A 21182-nucleotide genomic window follows, 5' to 3' on the forward strand; every position below is an offset into this window, starting at 1 on the left:
TTCCAAGCCTGCGTGGACTCAAGTGCGACAAATTTCATAAACCGACAGAGTATAATAACTAATCATGATGATATCTAAAAATTATTAAATAATAAATTCTATGCTTCATTATTGGGTAAAATTATATTTATTTAAGGTCAAACCACAAGTTCCGTAACAGCCGCCATCTAAACTCTCATTTATTTGATGGGGATGACGTTTAACAAATTTCAAAAAGATTCGAATCGTACGCGTCATAATGATAGCGACACGAACAGATAAAGAAACCGACATTTTCAAGCCACGTTGAGCGTCAGGCGAGCGATTGTTTGAATTGCGATGGAAAAAAAGGAAATGAAATTGTTTAAATTTCTAGATTCTTTTGCTTTGGTTCATTATATTAAAAATGAAATAATTAATTATTTATTTCTAAAAGATTTCCAATTTTTGAATATTTTAATAATAAATTGATTGTCTTAATTATATATTGATTTAACTCTGTTTCGGATTCTTTTTATTCGGTCACTTACATTCAAATTAACATAATTAAATTATTTATTTGAGAAATATGTGTTATTATTATTTTAATTATATAGGAGTTGTTTTTAGTGTAATTTTTTGGAAATTTTTTGGTGGGTTTTTCAGATTTAATTTTTCTAAAATCAAACAGGAATTTATTGAAATCACAAATTCTATGAGTAACTATTACACAATCAATGTGTTTTAGGGATTTTTTAGGATACTGAATCCTGAATCCATACATATACAATCAAAAACCAGTTTTTCCGCCAGATTAAACACATCCAAAAAATCTTACTAAACACAAATCCAATTATATAGGTGTGGGGGTTTGTACATTAATAATAAAAATATATATATTTAAATTATTTAATTTAAATAAATATAAATTTAAAATTATGATTCAGACATAATTTCATTAATTTTAATTCAGATTAGGTGGTGCAAATCTCTCCTTCCACATTTTGGGGGGAGAATAAGCGTGGAGAATATCAATTCTGGGGGAGAATATCTATGGAGAATATAAATTAGATTTGCCAGCGGACAACTTCGAGACCAGCATCCTTGCGCGTGAACATATATCCAAACGCACAGATCGCAGGTTTCTCCTTAAAGATCACAGGTTCACAGTGAAAGCAAGCAAATTAATTTTCAATTTTAATGTATTCAAAGTAGCTTCCTTCTTTGAAGTTCTTATCCAGAAGATGTTTTAGATTTCTTCAAATGAATGTAATGTTTATAGACCTGAATCATGACAGCTCGTAAACAAATCTCAAATATAGAAAAGAAGAATCCCGTAAGTTTATTAAATAGAAGAAACTCTAAGTTTCAGTGTATATTGCATGCTGAAATACAGAACTGAGCTTATTACATAGCCATAGAGAAGCTGTGAAGACGCTATTAAAAAGGCTTAGCTACTACTCAGGCCATGCAAGCAAATATAAAAACAGAAGATAAATATACAAAAATATACAAATATCTGGTAATCATTACATTTCATAAATATCCTAGATATAGCCCCTTCCGTTGTAGAATGAAAAATATAATTCTTGGCCAGGGAATTTCTCACTGGAGCAACTGAGGTTGTATACAGAGTACTCATCTCTCCTTTGATTGACATTAAAGAAATTTCATTTAAGAAGTTGAAAGACATCCTTGGTAAGTATCCACCATCAGCTCCTATTGCCATTCTTAGGTTGTTCTCTTTTCCCTCTAATTGCTGATCTTTCCTTTTTCTTGGAAAATTGTTGTCTAAATGTTGTGTTAAATGATAAATCTATTGTCAATGCTATTGGAATGAGCAACGTTGTCAATAGCTTTTGGAGGTCTCTGTTTGGGGTAGCTAATGGAGCGGCCACATTCGAGCACTTTCCTTTGATATGGCATTTCAACCCGAGAGGAATTAGCAGCGTATAGGTTTGATGACTTAATGGAGTTATCTTTGATAGAAGCAACAGGGATTGTTGCTCCCCAACCAGGAGGCAAACGGAGATCCCTTCTCGATCTTTCTGCTTTGACTGGTATGATTTTGTTATTGATTTGCATAATATTTATTTGATTGCTGAATATTCTGCGAATCAACAATCGATTCCCATTATTAAGAATATCTATCTTTTAAGTAACTCATATGTTTTCTCTGTACAAAATGAAACACTGTCAAATCTTGGTGCACTAAATCCTTTAAAGAAGAAAATGATTTCCTCTCATATATTTTTCCGGGTACAAACGGGAAGACGGTCTGAATTTTGGTGCACTGAATCCTTTTAGAGAAGGAAATGATTTCGTCCTTTTCATCGAGGTAGCAGTAGAACAAGCTATGAACCCCTCAGATTACGTCGATTGTAGATTCCCGGAATATTCGGGGAATCTGCAATACTTAAGGATGTCCGGTTATGAACAGGCTATGCATCTCGTCCTTTGACAAGGTTTGGCATAATTATTTGGGCAATCAGAAGGTGAGGGAACAAACATTGGATTGGGAAATATGATTGTTTTATTGGATCTATGATGTGTAATATGTGGTTTTTGTGTTGGTGTAATCTGGTTAATTTTTATGCGAAGCTTTGGGGTACCACTATTTGTCTTACTATACTCTTTGCAAGAGAAGTGCAACAAGGAAAAAAAAAGTCATGTAACCATAATTATGTTATTGAAGAGTAATTTTTTAATAAAATTTTTATAAATGAAAGGTTAAATTATTACCAAAACTTGAAAGACAAAATTTTAGAGATAACTTTTCTTCATTAAAAAAACATAAATACACAAAACTCGAAAAAAAATAAATAAATAAATTATATAACCCTGGAAAAGAAATCCAAATTCCAACCTTGCTATGCACTCAACCCCTACTTACTATCCTAGACGTTCACTCCCACACTCAACCCCCACTGGGAAGTTGAATACAATTTTATAAAGTTGGTTATTTAGCCATGAAATACATTTATATTTTGACAGATTGAGAGGAGGCTTGTTGCGATTTCTTATATGCTTATGTGCTCGGCCTGATGCCATCCTGCTTCCTATTCTGTGCGACTATAGTGCAGCCTGTGAGCATCATATTGTTTCCTTCCTTGTCCAATAATTGTGCGGGCTGCTTGAACGTAATTTGTGTAAGTATCATATTGTTTCTTTCCTCCAGCAATCATTCGCGCTGGTCGCTTCAACATTATTTGTGTACGTTAGACATAATAGGAAGCACTGAACAGAAAAAAAAATGCGTAGTCTACACATGATGAGCACGTAGTTTCTGATATTTTTATGTAATCCGTGTAAGTAAGTATCATATTGTTTCTTGCCTTCAGCAATCATTCGTGCTGGTCGCTTCAAAATTATCTGTGTACGTTAGACATAACAGGAAGTAGTGAAAAGAAAAAAATGCGTTGCCTACACATGATGAGCACGTAGTTTCTGATATTTTTATGTGCGATTTGAAGAAATACGATCGATGGCGTCAAATGTTCTTGGCATTCTCAGCGAGAAGAACATATTGGTGACTGGATCGACTGGTTTCCTCGGAAAAAGTATTAAATATTTCAGACAGTACTGTTACTCTTAAATGATATATAGGTTCGGGCGATAATGAAGCTAATTGCTGTTAACCTATGCAGTTTTCATGGAGAAAATATTACGCCCGCAGCCCCGGATTGGGCGCAATTTTGTTTTGCTAACGGCGGATGATGCTGAGTCTGCCAAAATCCGATTCAAAAGTGAAGTAAGAAATCTGAGTACTCGTCCTACTCATAAATTGGCTAATGCTCTGCCTACGATTGATGTAATTTCTTCGTTATGAATGACAGGTTTTGAAACTGGAGCTGTTCAGAACTTTGAGGGAGCAACATGGAGACAGCTTCGAAAGCTTCATATCCCAGAAAGTTGTTCCTGTGGTTGGAGACATTGCAACAGATCATAATCTTGGAATCGATACAGAGAGCAGGAGAAAGGATCTAAGGGATAATCTGGATGCCATTGTAAATATTGCAGCAAGCACCGTGTTTGATGACAGGTTAGTTTATATTTCTCCTTGGCAAGCTGATTACTCGTTGATACAGTAAAGCGTTCATAATTGGATGTAAGGCAACATCAGCGTAACCCTTCGGCAAAGTACAGATATGATATTGCTCTCAATGTCAACGCAAAGGGAGCTAAAAATATTGTGGAATTCGCAAAACAATGCCGTAAACTTCAAATCCACCTGCACGTCTCCACTGGTAAACTCTGATTCTATGTATTAGATAAAAATGTTTAATGAGGAAAAGAGATTTGTTAAACAAGGATATACCTTTGGCAAAGCACAGATATGACATTGCTCTCAATGTCAACGCAAAGGGAGCTAAAAATATTGTGGAATTCGCAAAACAATGCCGTAAACTTCAAATCCTCCTGCACGTCTCCACTGGTAAACTCTGATTCTATGTATTAGATAAAAATGTTTAATGAGGAAAAGAGATTTGTTAAACAAGGATATACTTGCGTGAATTTCATAGCTAGATTGGAAAGTATATTAGATGTCAATTATTTAATTTATTTTTATAAAATTAAGAGATACAAAATAAAAGAAATAACTTCGTGTCAAATACACTATCCTTTTTCGAATTTTTCCAATAGACTCTTAACCTATAAGACTGTTCATCTAGTAGTTCTAGACTTTTAATCTATAAGCATGTTGATGTAATATTTCTCAGACTCTTAATCTGAGATTTCTCAAAACATTCGTAATATAATAACTTATTACAAAATACACGGCTATTCTTTTTTCCGTCCATATTCATTAATACTGTGAAGGTAATTATTTTCAAAACATTTGTAGCATAACCACCCATTACAACAACAAAAAATAGGATAATTATATTTCCCATCCGTATTCCATAATATTATTAAATTAATATTTTTCAAAATATTTGTGATATTCATTTATTACAAAAATAAATGATTATTGTGTTATTTTCTTTACCCATTTTTAATTTCAATGTCTTCGTCACAGTCCAATTAGGTTAATTATATGATATACATTTTCCTTTTTAGTTTTTTTATTTAAATATATATATATTTTTAGGAAAATTTCAGAATATATTAAATTAATTATATCTATATATATATAAAAAAATTTAATTTGAAAATAATTTATATATATATATATATATATATATATTATTTTAAAATTAAAAAATTATATATATATATATATATATATATATATATATATATATATATATATATATATAATAATACATGTATAGGAAATGCCAACAGTATATGACAATAGATATTTCCTTGAACTGATATTAATTTAAGTTGACTATAATATCTTTAGTATCAACTATAAAATTAGTATATTTTCTTTCCATTGAGATTTAGAGTTTCTATAGAATCCTTAAACAGATCCTTGGATGAGTATTGTGTGGATATTATCGTAATCTATTTACCAAAACCACCCTACTTCTTTTTTAATTTATAACTAAAGGCATAATTCTTACCTAAATTATGTTTAAGTCCACTTTATAACTAAAGGCATCATTCTTATCTAAATTATTATGTTTTAAGACCAATTTAAGTCCACTTTATAACTAAAGGCATCATTCTTATCTAAATTATTATGTTTTAAGACCAATTTAAGGCTGATACCAATACTACAATAATCATAAACTTTACTGTTACAGTTCGGGTTCATGTTATTTAGCTTACATGCTAGGTAACGAATATTTATTAATTATATTTTCACCGCACACCATTCTGACCTAACATCCTGTGACATTAATTTAATCTTTGCTATATTGTTCTAACAGGAGCAACAATCCCATATAAATTCCATATTCCCAAGTATGTTTCCAAGGTGAACGCACTTTTATATTAAAGAAAATAATACCATTTAACAGTAATTAAGAATGTAATCAAATATCCAAGATGAAAGGAAGGGAAAGTGCCCGAGAGAGGTTGAAAACTTTTTCCTGTATCAATATTTATGAATTGAGTGTTATAAATACAAATAATATTTATGAATGGATTGTTATAAATACATATAGAAACAAATGCAAATGCTAGAAAATAATTATGGAGTTAAACAGTAAGGAAATCCATTAATTTTATAGCTAGACTCATTAATTTTAGAGCTAGAGTCATTAGGGCGATATATATATATATATATATATATATATATATATATATATATATATATATATATATAATATGTCATTAAAGTATTTTAGGTGATTTAAAGTAGATACTAACACAAACATATTAGTAAATGTGGTTAATATTTGCCTAAAAAGTATAGTTATAACTATTATTACAATAATTTTTATTAATTAATTTTACTACTATTATTAATTATTATTATTATTATTAAAGTTAATTAAAAAATTAATAACATTATTAATTAATAAATTTTTTTTATATCATTCATTATTAATTAATTCATTAGATAAATAATTAATTCATTAAATAATTAATTAATTCACTTATAATTAATTAATAAATAATCTGAAGGGATCGATATTGGAAACCCAAGGGATCAATAAACCCAAGGGATTAATACTAGAAACCAAAGGGAGTAAAATTAAACCCAAGGAATTAATAATATAAGCCCAAAGTATATAAACCCCGACATAAATATCATAAACCCTAAAATAAAAATGGTTGAGCATGGTTTACCATGGTTTATTTTCATATCGTCGCAATATTTGTAACAATGTGATGTTAGACCATTATTGACCATGGTTGACTAGGGTTGTCACAATGTGATGTTGGAGCATGAGACAAACTTTGTCACAATGTGACCATGGTTGACCATGATTGACCATGGTTGATCATTAATGATTATAAACCCAATGGATTTATATTAAACCCAATGATTAATATTATAAACCCTATGGATAATATTATATCCTAGGAATATGAACCCTTAGATTAATAAACCAAAGGGATCGATATTATAAACCTAAGGGAATAATAAACACAAGGCATTAATACTAAAACTCAAAATTATTATAAACCCAAGGGAATAATAATATAAGCAAGAGATGAATATTATAAACCCAAAGTATATAAACCCTAAGATAAATATTATAAACCTTAAAATAAACATGGTTGACCATGAATGAGAAAATCCTATGATACACCCCAAGATAAATATTATAAACCAAGGTATATAAATTGTACGATAAATATTATAAACGCTAAAATAAACATCGTTGACCAACATTGACCATGGTTGGTTTACATATTGAGACAATCTTTGTCGTAGTACAACGTTGGACCATGATTCAACATGGTTGACCAGGATTCATTTTCATATTGACATAATATGGTGTTGGACCATGGTTCAACATGGTTGACCATGATTGATTTTCATATTGACACAATACGACGTTGGACCATGGTTCAACATGGTGGACTATGATTGATTTACATATTGACACATTGGACCATGGTTGACCATGAGTATAAACTCAAGGGATTTATACTAAACCCAAGGATTAATATTTTAAACCATATGAATATTATATACCCAAGGAATATGAACCCTTAGATTAATAAACCCAAGGGATCGATGTTATAAACCCAAGGTTTTAATACTTAACCCGCAAAGGATTATAAACCTAAGGGAATAATATCAAACCCAATGGATCATTATTATAAACCAAAGGTAGATAAACCCTAAGATAAATATTATAAACCCAAAAATAAACATGGTTGACCACAGTTGATCGTGGTGGATTTTCATGTTAATACAATTTGTGTCACAATACGACATTGGACAATGGTTGACGATGATTGATTTCCATATTGAGACAACCCTAATTAATAAATCCAAGTGATTATTAATATTGATTTTTATTAATGTGGGATTGACCATGATTGATTTTCATATTAAGACAATCTTTCTCACAATGGCACATTGGACCATGGTTGACCATGGTAGATTTTCATATTGAAATAATCTTTCAATCACAATGTGACATTGGACTATAGATTACCATGATTGATGATGGCTAACGATGGTTGACAATGGTTGTCCATGGTTCATTTTCATATTGGGACAATCTCTATCATAATATGATGTTGGACCATGCTTGACCATGGTTGACAATGATTATAAACCCAAGAAATTTATATTAAACACAAGGATTAATATTATAAACCCTATAAAAAATATTATACCCTAGGAATATGGACCCTTAGATTAATATACCCAAGGGATTGATATTTCTCTTTTAAGAAATGCTTGTATTGATATTAATAAATCTATAATCTAGCTAGAACTATTACAAATATTAGTGATGAAAGTTCTTCATTTTTCTAAAATTTCTTTGACCAGAGATAGACAGATTTCACATTCTTCTTCTCTAGATAATCAACATAGTTCTCCTTGTAAATTCTCCAAAAAATACCATTCACTTTAATATACGTTCATAACACACACACACACACACACACACACACACACATACATAAGTACTAAAAAAAAAACCACTGATGTATTGTCTCTATTAAGCTCCCTCTATGGGTTGTTGCACTCCATCTTCCACGTCTTCCTCTTCTACATCCCCTTGCTGACCCTCGACCTCAGGTTCCTATTGAATCTTCATTTCCATAGTGAGCTCTGGAGAGGAGACTCACACATCGATTCACGATGTATCATTGGAACCACCCTCCTCAAGTCCGAGGACGTCTTTTAAGATAGACAACACAACAATATCCACCCTCTCGTTGAGATTGTTGACCTTTCTGTCTAGAGTTCCTAGCCTCATCATTATGACTTCCACAGATACCTAGACACTCTCTACATATTTTTTTAAACTCTCCAACTAATTCACAACGAGGGTGAAATGAGACCTAGCTTCCAAGGTAATTTTTCCTCCTATCCTTGAGACCATATCATCGATCTCTTGCCTGAAATATTCAAAGGAATTCCCTGATGCATCTCCACCACCATTTCCTGACGATGAAGCTATCACTTCAACCTGATGGGAATGTGCATCTAACCATAGTGCATAAACCTTCCAAAGCAATCTTCTTATAGTTATGATCAACTCCAATTTTATGGTGCAAAAGGATTTTCCATGATTCATGCACTACATTAGTTACTTCCCATAAATCATACTAGAATTCATTACTACTTGCCTTGACTTAAATGACCACATGATAGAACTGAGTCGATCCTCCTTGAGCATAGAGGTCACCCTTTCATCACATCCTTTATGCCTTAAATTACTTCCTTCCTGAGCCTAGTCTTCCTTCATCCTGCTAATGATTTTTTATATTGTCGAGCTACGAGTTAATGGCACCATCTTATTTCCAGCACTCCCCTTGGTTAACAATTGTACCATAACATAATTATGGTGTTTAATTCCCTTGTTAGACAGAGTTCTTCTCTCAAGGCTCTTCCTCATATTCAAGACCTAGGATATGACAAATTATGGACCTGCACTAACCTTGAATTCTCCTTGTGATAACAAAATAGTGTGATTCACTTGCTCATATGATAAGCCATTATTTTCCCTTTTAGTATGATATAGTTCTAAGCAATTAAATTTATCTAATAATAATGTTCGCCTGGTGTAGCTTAAGTGGCAATGGCCATGGAATGAAGTCTCACCGAACCGGAGATCTTGGGTTCGAATCTTGTGCTACCCTCCCCTCATAGCGAGGTGAATAATGGACATGTAAACCCAAAAATAGGAGATTCCTACCATGCTTACATTTTCTTTTTTATCTAATAATAATATTATTCTTTGAATTGTTGGATTTAGATATGAGTTCTTGATTTTGAGCCACTTCATAGACTTTTTGATGGTTATCTGGGAGTCTCCCAAAATTGTTATATTTGTAATTCCTACAGCTAGCACCAACCTTAATCCTTTCCACAATGCATATTCTTCCGCCTAGTGATTTGTGGATATTCCTAGTCCTGAGGCGAATGTTTTTCTTATTTCTCTGTCAGGGCTAAGGATTACCTCTCTCGCTCCAGCCTCTCCCAACCCAAGGGATCGATATTATAAACCCAAGAGAATAATAAAACCAAGGGATTATAAACCCAAGAGAATAATATTAAACCTAAGGAATTAATATTATAAACCCAAGGTACATAAACCCTAAGATAAACCCAAGCTGTAAGGTATATGAACCCTAATATTATAAACCCAAAGGATTGATATTAAACCCTAGGATTAATATTATAATCCCTATGAATAATATTATAGCCTAGGAATATGAACCCTTATATTAATAAACCTAAGGGATTGATATTATAAACTCAAGGGATTAATACTAAAACCCTGAGAGATTTTAAACCCAACGGAATAATATTTAAACCCAAAGAATTAATATTATAAACTCAAGGTATATAAACCCTAAGATAAATATTATAAACCCTAAAATAAACATGGTTTACAATGTTTGACCATGGTTGATTTTCATATTGACACAATCTTTGTAGCAATGTGATGTAGGACCATTGTAGATCATCGTTGACCATGGTTGTCACAATGTGACATTGGACCATGAAACAATCTTTGTTACAATGTGATCATGGTTATTACCCATAGCTTACCATGATTGATTTTCATATTGAGACAATATTTCTCACAATACAATGTTGGACCATGGTTAACCATAAACCCAAGGTTATAAGATTAAAGGTAAGGGATTAATATTATAAATACAAGGGATTAATATTATTAACCCAAGGTATATAAACCCTAAGATAAATATTATTAACCCTAAAATAAACATGATTGATCACAGATGACCATGGTTCATTTTCATATTGACACAATCTTTGTCACAATGTGACGTTGGACCATGAGACAGTCTTTGTCACAATGTGACCATGGTTTATTTTCATAGTGACACAATCTTTGTCACAATGCGACGTTGGACCATGGTTGACCATGATTGATTTTCATATTCAAACAATTTTTGTGAAAACGTGACAGTGGACAATGGTTGATTTCAATATTGAGACAATCTTTGTCCCAATGTGACATTGGACCATGGTTGACCATGATTAAACATGGTTGATGATGGTTGGACCTTGGTCGACCAAAAAACATGGTTGATTTACATATTGAGACAATATTTGTGAGAAGATGACATTGGACCATGGTTCACCATAGACGACCATGGTTGATTTACGATTTCAGACAATCTTTGTTACAATGCCAAACCATGGCTCAGCAAGGTTGACCATGATTTATTTTCATATTGAGATAGCCTTTCTTAGAATGTGATGTTGGAACATGGTTGACGATGATTGATTTTCATATTGAGACAATCCTTGTCAAATGTGATGTTGGACCATGGCTGGCCACGATTGACCATGGTCATCAATGGTTAACGATTGTTGTGTATGGTTTATTTTCATATTGAGATAATCTTTTTCACAATGTGACTTTGGACCATGGTTGACCAAGCTTGCCAATGATTATAAACCCAAGGGATTTATATTAAACCCAATGTTTATTATTATAAACCCTACGAATAATATTATACCGTAGGAATATGAACCCTTAGGTTAATAAACCCAATAGATCGATATTATAAAGCCAAGGGAATAATATTAAGCCCAATGGATTAATATTATAAATCCAATGTATATGAAACCTAAGATAGACATTATAAACCCTAAAATAAATGTGGTTGACCATGGATTAATATTATAAACCCTATGAATAATATTATACCCTAGGAATATGATATTAATAAACCCAAAGGAATGATATTATAAACCCAAGGGATTAATACTAAAAACCCAAGGGATTAATATTATAAACCCAAGGTAAATAAACCCTCAGATAAACATGATAAACCCTAAAATAAACATGGTTAACCATGGTTTATTTTCATATTGACACAATCTTTCTCACAAAGCGACATTATACCATGGTTGATTTTCATATTGAGACAATGTTTCTCACAAAGCGACGTTGGACCATCATTGACCATGATCAACCATGGTTAACCATGGTTTATTTTCATTAAGGGGTAATATTTGTCACAAAGTGATGTTGGACCATGGTAGACCACGATTGACGATGGTTGATGATTGTTGACAATGGTTGTCCATGGTCGATTTTCATATTGAGACAATCTTTGTCATAATGTGATGTTGGACCATGGTTGATGATGATTATAAACCCGAGGGATTTATATTAAACCCAAGGATTAATATTACAAACCCTATTAATAATATTATACCAAGGGAATATGAACCCTTATATTAATAAACCTAAAGGATTAATATGAAAAAATCAAATGGAATTATATTAAACTCAAATAATTAATATTATAAACCCGAGGGATATAAACCTTGAGATAAATATTATAAACCCTAAGATAAACATGGTTGATTTTCATAATTAAATGACCTTTGTAACAATGCGATGTTGGACCATCATTGACCATGGTTGACCATAGTTGTCACAATGTGACGTTGGACCATGAGACAATCATTTTCATAATGTGACCATGGTTTATTTTCATCTTGACACAATCTTTGTCACAATGTGACATTCGACCATGGTTGACCATCATTAATTTTCGTATTCAGACAATCTTTGTGAAAATGCGATGTTGGACTATGGTTGACCATGGTTGATTTCCATTTTGAGTCAATCTTTGCCTCAATGTGATATCAGACCATGGTTGACCATGATTGAACATGTTTAACGATGGTTGGACCATGGTTCACCGCAGATCATGGCTCACCATGGTTGACCAGGTTGATTTACCATATTGAGACATTCTTTGTCACAATATGATGTTGGGCAATGGTTCACCATGGTTGACCATGGTTGAATTACATTTTGAGACAATCTTTGTTACAATATGACATTGGACAATGGTTGACCATGATTATTTTTCATATTGCGACAATCTTTGTCACAATGTGATGTTGGACTGTGGTTGACCATGGTTGATTTTCATATTGAGACAATCTTTGTTACAATGTGACATTGGACCATGGTTAACCATGATTGACCATGGTCGATGATGGTAGACAATGGTTTTCTATAGTTGATTTTCATATTGAGATAATATTTGTCACAATGTTATGTTGGACCATTGTTGACCATTCTTGACGATAATTATAAGCCCAAGGGATTTATATTAAACCTGACAACTATTATTATAAATCCTATGAATAATGTTATACCCTAGGAATATGAACCCTTAGATTAATATAACCAACAGATCGATATTATAAACTGAAGGGAATAATTAACCCAAGGGATTAATACTAAAAACCCAAGGGAATAACATTAAATCCCAAGGATTAATATTATAAACCCAAGATATATAAACCCGAAATAAACATTATAAACTCATTGTGGCATTCATAACACCCCATTTTTATACTTAGTTATCAAGAAATAATGGGTGCCCTTCATTTCTTTTAATAAAATTGTTTGATTTTAATAAAGTTGGAACATATTTGAATTAGTTGTAAAGTTTAATAGGGTTGAAGTATTTACTTTATTAGAACTTCATATACCAAAGCTGCACCTTAAATAAGTTACGATAAACTTAAGCTCTGATAGGTCTCACTCTCAAAGTCAAAGCTATACAGGAAGACTTCAATCAAAAGTCTATTATATCGTAACTTCCTTTTTAAGAATTCTACGATAAATCTCCTCTCTGATGTCTTTCTATCTGATGCTTGCTTTATTAAAATATTTGTATAAAGGGTTTTTGATAATGTTTACAAAATACTTGCGCACTTTTACATAAATGAATATTATAATTAACTGCCAGTCCCAATATTATTATTTATTCTATCAGAACATCTCATATCATAAGTTCTATCATGTTGCACCTTCAATATCTTATACCACTGATATCTAATAACTCTGATATTTCCATCGAAACTTTTTATCAGAAGTCTTTCACTCAAAATCCCTGATATGAAACCTCCAATATGATTTCTCTGATATCCCTCACTCCTCTAGACCATATTATATCAAAAAATTTTCACATCGAAAGTTTGGATTATCGTAACTTTCTAATGCAGTCCTCCGATATATTTCTCTGATATAATTCCTCCGATGTATTGACTTGGAAACACCACATGATTTCACACTTGTGAACTTAATGTTTGATAGTGGAGATTTATTGTTTTCAAAATTTTAATTGCTTTCATTCATTCCACCTCGGTTTTATGAAGATCCAATTTATATGAAAGATTGCTATTGTGAAATTTCATTGTTTGCGCTAAGTCCTCTCTTAAGAGAACTGTTTTTCTAATCCCTGTTTTTTTCTACTACAAGCTAGCTCCGATCACCGTAAAAAAAAAGATATCTCAAAAGAAGGGAAGGGAAAGAAGAAAATTGTAGCATAGCAACAATCTGCCACTCCTTCAATCGAAAGCATTAAAGAAAAGATTGTTATGTCGGGGTTGTTTTCTGATTCTATAGTTTGTTCTAAAGATAATGTACAATATTCATGGGAAGCGATACACACACTCTTTGAAGATGAAGGAAACAGGGTTACTTAGAGGATAGTAATTGTTGATGATTCTACTCTAGTTTCAAATATAACCTACAACGATGTGGAAAATTATTTCTTACATAGAATTGCAGCCAGACCTAAAATTCTTCCCTATACTGATATGGTTAGGTGGGTCATAGATAATATGAGTATTTCTAATAGGGGAATTGCTACAAATAAGCAAACAGTCATCGGATATTTTGCGAGTGAGGACTTATGGAGGATGTACCATCTGCTTGAGCCATAGTGAAAATATGATAAGAAATACATTGAGGCGTTTCTTAAAGGGCATGAACATGCGTCATAGCCAATTAAAGCATGGAGAAAGGATCCAAACAAACACAAGTGAGAAGAAAGAAGTAAGTATGCTATAGACTCTCTTGCTAGTCCTTATTCTTAGATAGCTTCTATGATGTGTAGGCTTTATGCACAGCCTAATCTATAGAAATTTCTTGAACAATGGGTACCTATTATAGATGGGGCTTCAAAGGGGTATAATTTTTATTGGGTTAATATACTTGCAAATAATTTAGCTACCCATATCTTGGCTTTTAGAAGTAAGCGTAAAGTTTCTAAGAATACAATCTCGCCTTTCTATATGAGTACTTATATCATGGGCGACCTTTGTTTTCCCATGGACTTTTCATCTATGGGTTGGAAGTGGACTCTGGAAGATCAAACCCCTATTGATATTTATCATTATATTATTTGGGATTCCAAATATAAACCACATTTCTATAAAAAATTTCATGGGGTCATGTTATCAACATTTCATATTATCTTTAATAAAAGGGCTCCTCAGATATCTACAGTTAGATTTTATGGAAGTATAGCCAAACCTAACGTTTTACCTCTATTCATTCCTCATAAATGTCTTACTAGAGAGACAACCCATCAGACTGTGGGTAATGGTATTTGTAAAGTTTTGAAGGAATCTAATAAAAATATGTGGCCTATCTTTCCAACCTAGTTTGGTATATATGCCTTAGATAACTATAAGCATGTAATGACTGAAATAAAGGGAATTTAGGATCTCGGTTTCCTACTATACTCAACAAATAATATGATCCTCACCAAGTGGTTAAAAGATTATAGCTGCATCAAGTATCAGACAATTTTCCCATGAGCCCGATAATTTTGATGATTTGTTTGAGTGTGCTTCTTCTTATTCAATGGTTGCACACAGAGAAGAGAAACAATTAACTTCTAAGGAAATGAAGCAATTCACTCAGTACAGGGCCTCAAGGCTAGCAAAACTTCATTACAAATTCCTCAGGAGAAGATTGTTCCCAATGATGCCGTAATTGTTGGTTCTACAGAATCATTGATACTTCTCAACCAAGAGAAATAGTTGCCTCTTCTTCTTCTCAAGTACAAGATTTTGTGCCTAATGCTAGTTTAGAAGAAATATGGGAAGAATACAATGAAGCTCTTAATTCTAAGGTTGATGAATCTCAAGTTGCTAAGACTCCTCCACAAATGAAGGTTCAGGACACTTTCAACAACCTTGAATAGACTCTGATAACAAAAAAGGTTCCTGAGAAGCCTTTGGATGATAAATATGTAGAAATCATACCGACATTCCCTTCTTTCTAGGTTTTTTTAATAATCGAGGAGATTTCTCCGCTGGACATATTTTACAGCACTCAACACAAAGTTGTGGTAAAGTGGGAGAGAAAGAACATAAAAATTGACCATTCCCAGGCTCTAGTTCTTAGCAATGCATCTTTTGAAGTCTTATGGAAAGGATCTATAACAACTCCTATATAGGGATTAGGTAGGCTTACCCAATCTGTAGGTGCCTATGCTTCAGCTACTATTGACAAATCCATAGAGGTGCAACCATTTCTTAAGGAGAAAGAGAAAATAATTTCTTTGTTAGAACAGAGCATTGAAACTGAAAAGTAAAAGATCACAGAACATTGGCAGGTGTACTTCACAGAGCTTCGGAGTAGGTTCGACTCTCTGAGGTCCTAGTATGATGTTTATATACATTCCTGAGATTCACAAATTCAAGAGCTGCAGAGAAGGATTGAACATCTGAGTGCCAATCCAAAATTGACTGAATTTAAGAAGGAGGCTAAAGAGTTGAACACTTTTATAACCCAATAATAGATTGTCTTTTATCAGGAGTTGGAAATTATTCATGATTAGTAAATGACAACTAGCTCCCTGGTAGACCAACTATCTAATATTAAAAATTACTTTGAAGATATAGAGGATAAAATTTTTGGTTTCTTGACATTGCAAGAATGTGCAAATCAAAGATTACCCAATCTTCCCAAAATTAAAGAATCCCATAAAGATATTGTTTTCAAAGAGAGGGAAAATCACATTAAGCAAGTGGAAGCAACAATTTATAATGCACGGGATATTTCAACTAATATTATTGAAGAAGTCAGCTATAATTTGTTCCAAGCTAATCTCATCTTGAGTTGTCCCAAGGGAAATTACCCAATATCAAATTGTTGACTAAAATGTGGCAAGAATCTTCCAAGAAATGGGCCGAGATTATCGATCAACTGACCGAAATCCACTTGAAGAGCCATTGGCAGTTTTTAGTCAAACCATAAAGTCAGTGGATTATGCTCTGATGCTTATCAAACACTAGCACACAAATGATGCCAATATTAAGAGATGTGATCTTCATAAGCCAAATGCGGATAAACCCAAGTATCCATCTGAATTGCAGAATATGATTGATATCTATGAGTTGCAACAGCGAATCGCAGAACGGTCTTCCTCCCAAGCTTAGATAATATGTTGTAACTAATTCTAAATATGTTCCTTCTGGTTCCTTTCATTTACTTTTGTTTGAAACTTCTTGAGGTTGTTATTCTATTTTCTATCTTTGTATTTTATTAAGAGACTATAAATCCCTTGTCTCAGAGAGGAGAAGGGGCTCTGAATTTTTCAAAAAGAAAGCTTAACTTGAACTATTGTAACTAAAATTTTTCTTAATGTGAAGTTGGACCATGACCTTTCTATAATGACAAGATCAATGATATATCAGGTACCATTATCCTTTTTTTGTTCTTTTTCTTAGGGTAGAATGGAATTCTAATTTTGTTCATAATATATGTGTTAAATCAATTGTTCATTATCACTATTGATGTGTTTGATTGAAATTATAAATTATATCCGAATAATGAGATCTCAGTATATGTGGCGATTTAACAAACTAATTTAATTGACTATTTAATTAAATTAGTTATCTTTCTCCATGTTAACCTCATAGTTGTAGGATGATCTACATTGTTGTGACAATTATGAAATAAATTAATTTCATATACCGACAACATACTTGGTATAGGTAACAACATATTAATATTTATTTCAGTTTTTAGTTATATTAGAACATTATATTTTTATTCAATCTATTTCATATAATTTTATATAAAGGGAAATTGGTCCCATAATTCTAGTCAGAGCCATCATCCCAAACAGAAAAGGATCTATTCTAAGGTCCCGACTGGGTCATTTCCCCCAATGTTGATGCTGTCATTCAAGACCATCAACAAAACCCTAACATAACTATGGTTGGCTATGGTTTAATATTATAAACCCTACAAATAATATTATACCTTAGGAATACGAAGCCTTAGATTAATAAACCCAAGCGATTGGTATTATAAACCCAATGGATTGATACTAAAAAACCTAAGTGATTAATATTATAAACCCAAGCTATATAAACCCTAATATAAACATGATAAGCCCTAAAATAAGCATGGTTAACCGTGATTTGTTTTTATATTGACACAATCTTTGTCACAATGTGATGTTGGACCATGGTTGCCACAATGTGACATTAGACCATAAGACAATCTTTCTCACAATGTCACCATGGTTATTGACCATGGTTAACCATGATTTATTTTCATATTGAGACAATGTTTCTCACAATGCAACATTGGAACATGGTTGAACATAAACCCAAGAGATTGGAATTATAAACCCAAGGGAATAATAAACCGAAGGTTATAATACTAAAACCCCAAGGGATTATAAACCCAAGGGAAAATTATTATAAACCCAAGGCATATAAACCCTATTAATTATTAACTTAGTTGATGAATAATTATTAATTAATATTAATGTTGGGGCCCTCATTTTTGAGGAACTAAGAAGTTTTGGCGATAATCGAGAAGGTCGATAAGAAGTGGTGTAGAAAGTCGTTGGAAAAATGTGGGAGAGACAAACAAGAAAGATGAAGGAACTCACTAAAGACTGGAAGTTTTAGAGGAACAATGGGAAGTACCATCCATAGTCGAGCAAGAAAAGAACAATGATAGCTGAGTAATAGGAACAATCGAGCAAGGAAGAAGGTGGAGGTCCTGAAAAGAACTAGAAATCTAGGTTGGCACGTAAAAATAAGGAAGGATGAGTGAGAAGGCAGAAAGGAGATAATACTAGAATGTTGTTGTGGAGCTAGGAGAGGTGTTCTATGTCTGTTATTTTATATGCTTTTGTACCAATCTATCTTGAGATTATGTACTTTGGAAAAGAGGCCCTTGTGCAGGATGTAATGATTTTTTTGCATAGACTAATGATGAAAAATTCTTATTGGAACAATTGTGTATTAGTTGAATGTTAATCTAGCTCTTTAAAATTTGTATATGTGAGTATAATTAAGTAGTCTTTCTTTGACAAGCATGCATAAATTATTGCAATCATGCTTTTGTGTGGTATGATTTAGAGCTATTTAAATCTTGTCTCTATGATGTGATTCTTCCCAATACTAGATTCTGGTCCCCATCTACCTAAGGTCATGGCATGCCTTGGGTGAGACTCGTCACCCATTTTGGGTAATGTGAAAATGACGGTGTTGTGCTAGACTACAATGAAGCGTTGTTGGCCCTTATGCCTGAACAAAGGGTCTCAACCCTATTTCTACTTTCACGCCAACAAATGATATTATTTTCGGGATCCTGAAATTTCATAAAGGGGTTTGGAATATGGTATCAAGGATATTTAAGAAATAGCTGCAAAACTTGTGGCATGAGAAAGTAGACTACTTCGTTTCTCAACAAGCTCAACTCCGTCGATGAAGTCTAAGGAACTTGAAAAGATCCTATACTCGAAACTAGCTAGTGATAAATATGATATCTTCTAGTGCAAGTTTCCATAAGAGCTTTACAACTGATTGCAGAGATTTCAAGTAAAAGGAAAAATGAGTGGACAAAACCCATCTCGTCATGCTTGGACTAAAGCAGATCTTATGGAGCTACATTGGCTTGACACAGGTCTGATGCAAGACACATATTTCTGGGTGCAGACCACGCTGGAGGGATACATTATTGAGTTCATAGTGGAGAGTCACCAATATCTTTCTGAATCTGAAACTATTTTCAAGTTGCAATTGCGAGGGAAGCTACTGAACGATATACCTCTATGGATTAAGGTTCTAATGGTGGAAGAAAGCTTGTTGGTGTTCCAGAATGAAAACATGGTAGCTTAAGTGCCTAGTATTAGGGGAAGACATAAAGGGAGGGATTGTACAAAGCAGGGAACTATGAAAATGTCACAAGAATGGACACTAATGACTTTCGAAAGGAGAGGGATCTGAGGGTGCAAAGGAGAGCGCAAATAGCTGAGAAATGACAAGTGAGGGCTTTACAGGAAATTAAGAGGCAACAAAAGAGTTTACACCAAGCAAGAGCGGTTTTAAGAGATATGGAAGAGGAAGAAACTGTGGAAGTTCATCCAGTAGAAAGAGAAGAGACGACTGGAACAACTGTGGGTACAAAAGGTGATAGGGACCCACTCGTGCCAGTAGAAATCGAAACGTTGGATGGAATGGGCACTTTTTTATAAGGAGACTATTTGTTGAAGATGATGTGTTCAAAGGAATTAAAAAATTCCCTACCCGAAGCTCAGATAGTATCTTCCCCAACCTTCTCCCAGTGCTCTATCATAATCCTAATAAATTTCTATCCAAGTTAATCAAAACTATAAGAGTTCACAGTGTGCATGCAAATTACAAACCTAGCACTAGTAAAAATGGAACTAGTAATAGTGGTATGAATGTGCAAGTGTCATTACAGCCTGGGTTACGGGGATTTGTACTCCTTTCACAAGTTTAATAAAAATATGGTGTGATCATTCAAAAGGTATCTTGAGTTCTCTCGCAAAAGGGAACGATGATGTAGAGAATCATTGGTATATGTGAGAAGCCATTTGGAGGGCTCGCTAGATGTTGGATGATGTAAATTTAATTGAATTCCAAACCACTTTCAGAGAAAGAGAATTGAGATCGTTCATAAAGTGGTTAAAGCTACACCAAAGTCTAATTGTAGATGATGTTAAGAGAGAATTTGTTCAAGAATATAAGCTCCCTCAGACCAATCAATAGGGGTCATCAAAACTATGGGAGATAAAGCAGCAGGAAGTAGATATCGCATGGGATTTGTTGCAGAGATTCAAGGATGAAATTGAAAAACTAGGCTAACCTAGTCAATCCAAATCATCAACGATACTGGTTTAGCAAAGAATTAATGCCTCTCACTTGTATGCCATTGAGGTAGTGGAAAATTGATACGTCGCAAGATGCACTATAGGAACAAACTCGTATTGAAGATATGATAGGATATCCACATCAGTGTCAGGGGGAGCAACACCTCATGATACGTCCAGATTAGGTCTACAACATCAAATTGAGAAAATGACAGAAAAGCTGAAGGATCTGCAGGCAGCATCAC

The 21182-nt window shown here is 33.2% G+C and overlaps 1 protein-coding gene across 1 annotated transcript; it reads left to right on the plus strand.

Moving 5' to 3' along the window:
• The first annotated feature begins 3442 nt into the window (after positions 1-3442).
• LOC149209318 (putative fatty acyl-CoA reductase 4) lies at positions 3443-4404 on the plus strand. The gene is made up of 4 exons (XM_089398574.1): positions 3443-3518; positions 3606-3709; positions 3795-4000; positions 4293-4404. The coding sequence occupies exons 1-4, from the start codon at positions 3443-3445 to the stop codon at positions 4402-4404; spliced, it is 498 nt and encodes a 165-aa protein (XP_089254700.1).
• The last annotated feature ends 16778 nt before the right edge of the window (positions 4405-21182 follow it).

This window comes from Pinus tabuliformis, chromosome 1_2 (assembly GCF_031772625.1).
Source record: "Pinus tabuliformis cultivar Carrire ecotype Pingquan chromosome 1_2, CPIR1, whole genome shotgun sequence".
NCBI classification, from domain to species: domain Eukaryota; kingdom Viridiplantae; phylum Streptophyta; class Pinopsida; order Pinales; family Pinaceae; genus Pinus; species Pinus tabuliformis.